General features: G+C 47.1%; 1 protein-coding gene across 1 annotated transcript; it reads left to right on the top strand.

Moving 5' to 3' along the window:
* Positions 1 to 1,994: 1,994 nt before the first annotated feature.
* Positions 1,995 to 4,924, top strand: LOC306750447 (homeobox protein Hox-B1a-like; the record flags this gene model as incomplete). The annotated part of the gene is made up of 2 exons (XM_079233869.1): positions 1,995 to 2,838; positions 4,551 to 4,924. 2 exons carry the CDS (start codon positions 1,995 to 1,997, stop codon positions 4,922 to 4,924), a joined length of 1,218 nt encoding a protein of 405 aa, XP_079089995.1.
* Between the last annotated feature and the right edge of the window lie 318 nt (positions 4,925 to 5,242).

Below are 5,242 nucleotides of genomic sequence, written 5' to 3'. Positions count from 1 at the left end.
TGTTAATATTAATTAATTAATATTAATTTTGTGGAACCTTGTGTTCTTATAGGTGAATAATTACAACAAAATCAAACCTATATGTACAAAGCATTAAGGTGGTAACTCATTCCTTTGTTAAAATTCTCTTAATCATTAAACACGAAACAAGGAAGTATTTCATGTCCCAAAAGTTATTCTGACTACAGAGAAATGTGCTTCCTGCTTTTACACAACTGGAGGAAGGGTCTTCAGGAGGAGCAGTGCCGTGTGAACGACTGGCACCGAACATTGGTTTAGTATTTAGCCAGGAGGAGAGGGATGACTGACATCTGACATTCAAATCAGGTTATGAATTATTGTCTTCCATGAGGAATAGTCGTGAAACAACGTCATGCTTTTTGTGTGGAGCTGTTAAAACCTCTTAGAACCCCCCCTGCGATTGATATATAAAACTGTAAATCATATTGTTTTATGAAAAAAAGCCCCAAACTGCTGTATTTGGATGTATTGAACACCATAAGTAATATACAAGTGAAATATATAGTTTGGAACATGGACAGATTCAAATGTCCCAGATGTGCCCCAATGCTAATTTTGGAGTCGTCGTCTGAATGTTCTCTGTTCTAAACCCTCTCTAACTTTGTTCTGCTTCACTTTATCAAAGTCAACCTTTGCAGAGAGAATGTTCACATATTGAGCTATGATGTGTGTTAGAGAATGTTCACATATTGAGCTATGATGTGTTTTAGAGAATGTTCACATATTGAGCTATGATTTGGGTTAGAGAATGTTCACATATTGAGCTATGATGTGTGTTAGAGAATGTTCACATATTGGGCTATGATTTGGGTTAGAGAATGTTCACATATTGAGCTATGATGTGGGTTAGAGTTGGACCTTACAGCTGCATCATTTCAAAGAAATAATCATCCTGAAAGTGATTTTCTTTCTCTGCGGACCTGAAACCTTTTAATTTTTTTCTGTGTGTCATCTTCATACTTTTAACCAGTAACATATAGACTGATATTTACACATCTGAACACAATCTCACATGAGTACCTTTTATTGTAACCCAAATTATTAAAATAGCCCTAGTGGTTGCAGAGATGCACCTTTTTTAGTTTGGGTATACAATTGTCGTGGAAAGGGCCTAAAAATAGTTTGTTTTTTATAGGTTGAACACAAGAGGACCAGCAGCAGACTAGAGAGACTAGAGTTGTGCTCCAGAGGAGGAGGTCTGGAGCGGCGGGCTCACACTGCTCCCCTTCTCTCTCCGCCCTGACAGATCCGCGCTGATATCAGATTGATGGGCCCGTTTGATTGAAGTCCCTTTGTCGCGCTAATGTCACGGCGAGTGATGGATGAGGCGCGTGCGTCGGCGCAAACGCGCGCGCGCGCAACAACTATACACTCCTGAACCGAAAAGTCCCCTCCCCTCCCTTACACACACATGGGGTCCCCCCACACCCCCCGACCGGCTGACTTCTGTCCTCCGGTCACCACAGGCGACGTGACAACGAGCCACGTGACCCGCGGCGGAGGTAAGAAAAGAACGCGGAAGAGAGAGAGAGAGAGAGAGAGAGAGAGAGAGAGAGAGAGAGAGAGAGAGAGAGAGAGAGAGGGGAGAGAGACATTGGTGAGGAGTGAATACGGAGAAATAGGACTAAACAGGATGGAGGAGGACGGAGTGCGACCTGCGCGGAGGTGAAAGAGGTGACTCGACTCTTTCCGTCTTCTCGCGGTGTTTTGCCGCAGACACGCGGGCTGAGGAGCCGTTGACAGCGCAGAGGCCTCCCGTTACGCACACAGGCGCAGCGCAGCTGCTGTTTGTATTTCATTATTTTTGCTCAACTATTTTACAGAAATATTTTTCTTTTATTGTGGAGATCTTTTTTTTTTTTGGTGTGATTTTTTTCCCCCTTGTGTTTTGTTGATGTTTTTTTTTTTTTCTAACCCCATTCTGCTGACTCCGTCTGTGTTTCCTGCTGATCATTTGTAACCGCGCTGTCTGCATGGACAACATGAACTCGTTTGTGGAGTACTCCATCTGTAACCGACCGGGGACCGGCGCGTACGCGGCGCCTAAATCCGGTTACAGCCCTTATCACCACCATCTGCATCACCATCATCTGGAGCAGCACCAGGGCTTCCCGGTGACCTCCGGCCCTTTCCACGCGGGGCCCGCCGGCTCTCCGCCTCCCGTTAAAGGGGACAGGGGTGACAGCGGCGCTGTGGGAGCGACGTACACCGGGGATGCGCGACTGTACGGGGGCTCCGGGGCGCACGGGCCGGCGGCGGCGACCCAGCAGCCGCAGCAGCAGCAGCATCAGCAACATCATCACCATGACCAGCAACAGCATCAGCAGACGCACAACGGCTACCATCAACTTCACCCGACCCAGAGCTTACAAAGCGGAACACTGTCTGCCTATAATACCGGGAGTAGCGGAAACACCGGGGCCTATACGGGTCAGGCGTGCGCCGCTAACCCGGAGTATTCTACCGGGATAGGCCCTCCCAACACCGTGCACCCGCAGTACTTCATGGAGGAGCCCGTGGCCTCCTCCTACTATCATCAATCAACCTTCCCCAGCTCGGCCCCCACCGGCGGCCCCAGCTACGGGGCCCTGGCCGGGGCCTACTGCGGGCCTCAGGGCGCGCTGGCCGGGCCGCAGTACCCGCAGCAGCTCGGCGGGGGTCTGGACGCAGCGGGATACCTGGGGCTCCAGCACGGGGGAGGCTATGGGGAGCTGCCGGTGTCCCAGGACCGAGAGAGGGGAGACGAGGAGGGCCAGCAGGCCGGGCAGGGGCAGACCTTCGACTGGATGAAGGTGAAGAGGAACCCGCCCAAAACAGGTATGGATGATGGGGGATTTGTCCTGGAGACCACCGGTCAGTTCCAGCCTTAGAGGGTCTGGGCCTGTTGTTGAGATTATTATGCAGGATTGGAGACGCGGGCCCGCGGCCTCGTTTGCGTTTATCATCCATCACGTCTCATGAAATGTGGCAGCCAAAAAATATCTAAAGGAAGCCTTTTATTTTATTTCATATATTTTGTATTAATAGCTGAGACGAGGGAAATAAATGTGGCCCATAGTCAGCAATAAAATATGAAAAAGAGCACTTCTAGGGCCAGGTGATTAAACTGATTTCATGTCATTGAAACAGCAGCGTTTTGTTACGTTTGAAGAATAACGAAATTAATGTTAGGCTGATGTATTTATTTTTCGTGCAGGCCCCAGTTTCTTATGTTTCACACAGATGTCAGGCTCTTCTCATGTAAATGATACTTCCAGGCTGTTCTTCCCTTTTCTTTTCACTCAAGTCTCAATTCGTTTCACGGTACATCTTTAGGAACAAAAAAAAAAACAGTTGTAGTGCACGTTTATTTTATTTTATTATTTTTCTAGTTGTCCAACATCAAGATGGATCACATACACTGTATAACATAAATACATGGTATTTATCATAATACGGAGTATTGTGATTTCATTTCAACCACAATAAAACATTCTGGCCCGAAACATAATAACGACCGCGATGGCTTCATTTTCATTATGAACACACATTTGCTCTACACGAAATAAATCCAATTAATTATTATTTAAAAATGACCAATTGTTTGCTGAATATATTATGTTCAAGTGGAAAACAATAATGTGTAGCAATGGAAACGTAACACGGCCTTTGGGGTTTTTCTGATATTCCTGATGGAACGACGTACATTACTTTATTCACATTGTGACGTTTCGTTTGGTTGAAAGTAAAAGAAAAATAATAATATAAGACGGCGTGTGTGTGTGTTTTCAGGACTTATTCAGTCTGCAGTTATATCTCAGGTCTGGTCCGGGTCTCTCTCTCTCTCTCTCTCTCTCTCTCTCTCTCTCTCTCTCTCTCTCTCTCTCTCTCTCTTAATGGACATAGCAGACGGTTACTTCACCCTAGGAAGTCTGTCCTGCTCTGTTATCTTTTAACCCCCCACCCTCCTCCATTTCCCTCCACCTCTCCATCCCTCCCTCTTCCCCTCCTTTGTATTCACTCTTGATTTTAAACTTATTTTGCTGTAAAAAAAAAAAAAAAGAAGAAAGAAAGAAAAAGGAATCGCAGATAATGAGACACACTGATCACGCACAAAAACACGCATAATATACAAACTACAGTCTGGATCGAAATAACCTGATGGGTAAACTAAATATATAGACACTACCATGAATACATATTAATGAATAAAAACATGAACAGTGAACACACAACAAACCACAACAACAAAAGAGAAGGGGCCTATAAGAGGAGCAGTTTACATCCGGATTCAGATTCAACTTGAAAGGCATGCCGGGTAAAATACAGCAGCAGCTTCCAAACAAGGACACATTTAATGAATTTGGGCCAAACTGTGTTCTCTGCATTGTTAGCATAAGAACAACTAACATGCAATAATGAGTTCCTTTGAACTCATTAATACATTCATAACAGTCTCTCTCTCTCGCTCTCTCGCTCTCTCTCTCTCTCTCTCTCTCTCTCTCTCTCTCTCTCTCTCTCTCTCTCTCTCTCTCTCTCTCTCCTCCCAGCCAAAGTGTCGGACTTCGGCCTCGCGGGCGCGCACAACAACGCCATGCGCACCAACTTCAGCACGCGGCAGCTCACGGAGCTGGAGAAGGAGTTCCACTTCAGCAAGTACCTGACGCGCGCGCGCCGCGTGGAGATCGCTGCCACGCTCGAGCTCAACGAGACGCAGGTGAAGATCTGGTTCCAGAACCGGCGCATGAAGCAGAAGAAGCGCGAGCGCGAGGGCGCCACAGCCACGGCGCGCTCCTCTTCCTCCTCCTCCTCTTCATCCTCCTCCTCCTCCGGGGCCGACGGAGGCTTCAGCAAGGACCCGGAGGACACCGATCACTCCTCGGCGTCCACGTCACCGGGCGCGTCCCCGAGCTCCGAGACGTAGTTCGCGCGAGCGATGTGACTGTTCCGCAGAATCTGTGGCGTGACATTATGGGATGCTATCCGTGTTCAAGTCGTCTTCCTGTACATTGGTTAATGACTTCCTACATGTCCCAGAATTCCCTTTTATTCCACCTGGAGGAGTTCCATATAAACCTGATCAAGCCTTTCTGGTCTATTTGCTGGTCTATTAGTTTTTATACTGAGGATAAACATGTTTCTATCGAATGTATGCACCACAGTTATTATGGAGACGTCCAAAAGCACAAAGCTGCACTCTGAGCCCATGATGGAGGTTTTCACCTCAAGGGGTGATGGAACA

The sequence above is a fragment of the Taurulus bubalis genome, assembly GCF_910589615.1.
Source record: "Taurulus bubalis genome assembly, chromosome: 17".
Lineage (NCBI taxonomy): Eukaryota > Metazoa > Chordata > Actinopteri > Perciformes > Cottidae > Taurulus > Taurulus bubalis.
This window is presented reverse-complemented; position numbering and strand designations above follow the sequence as displayed.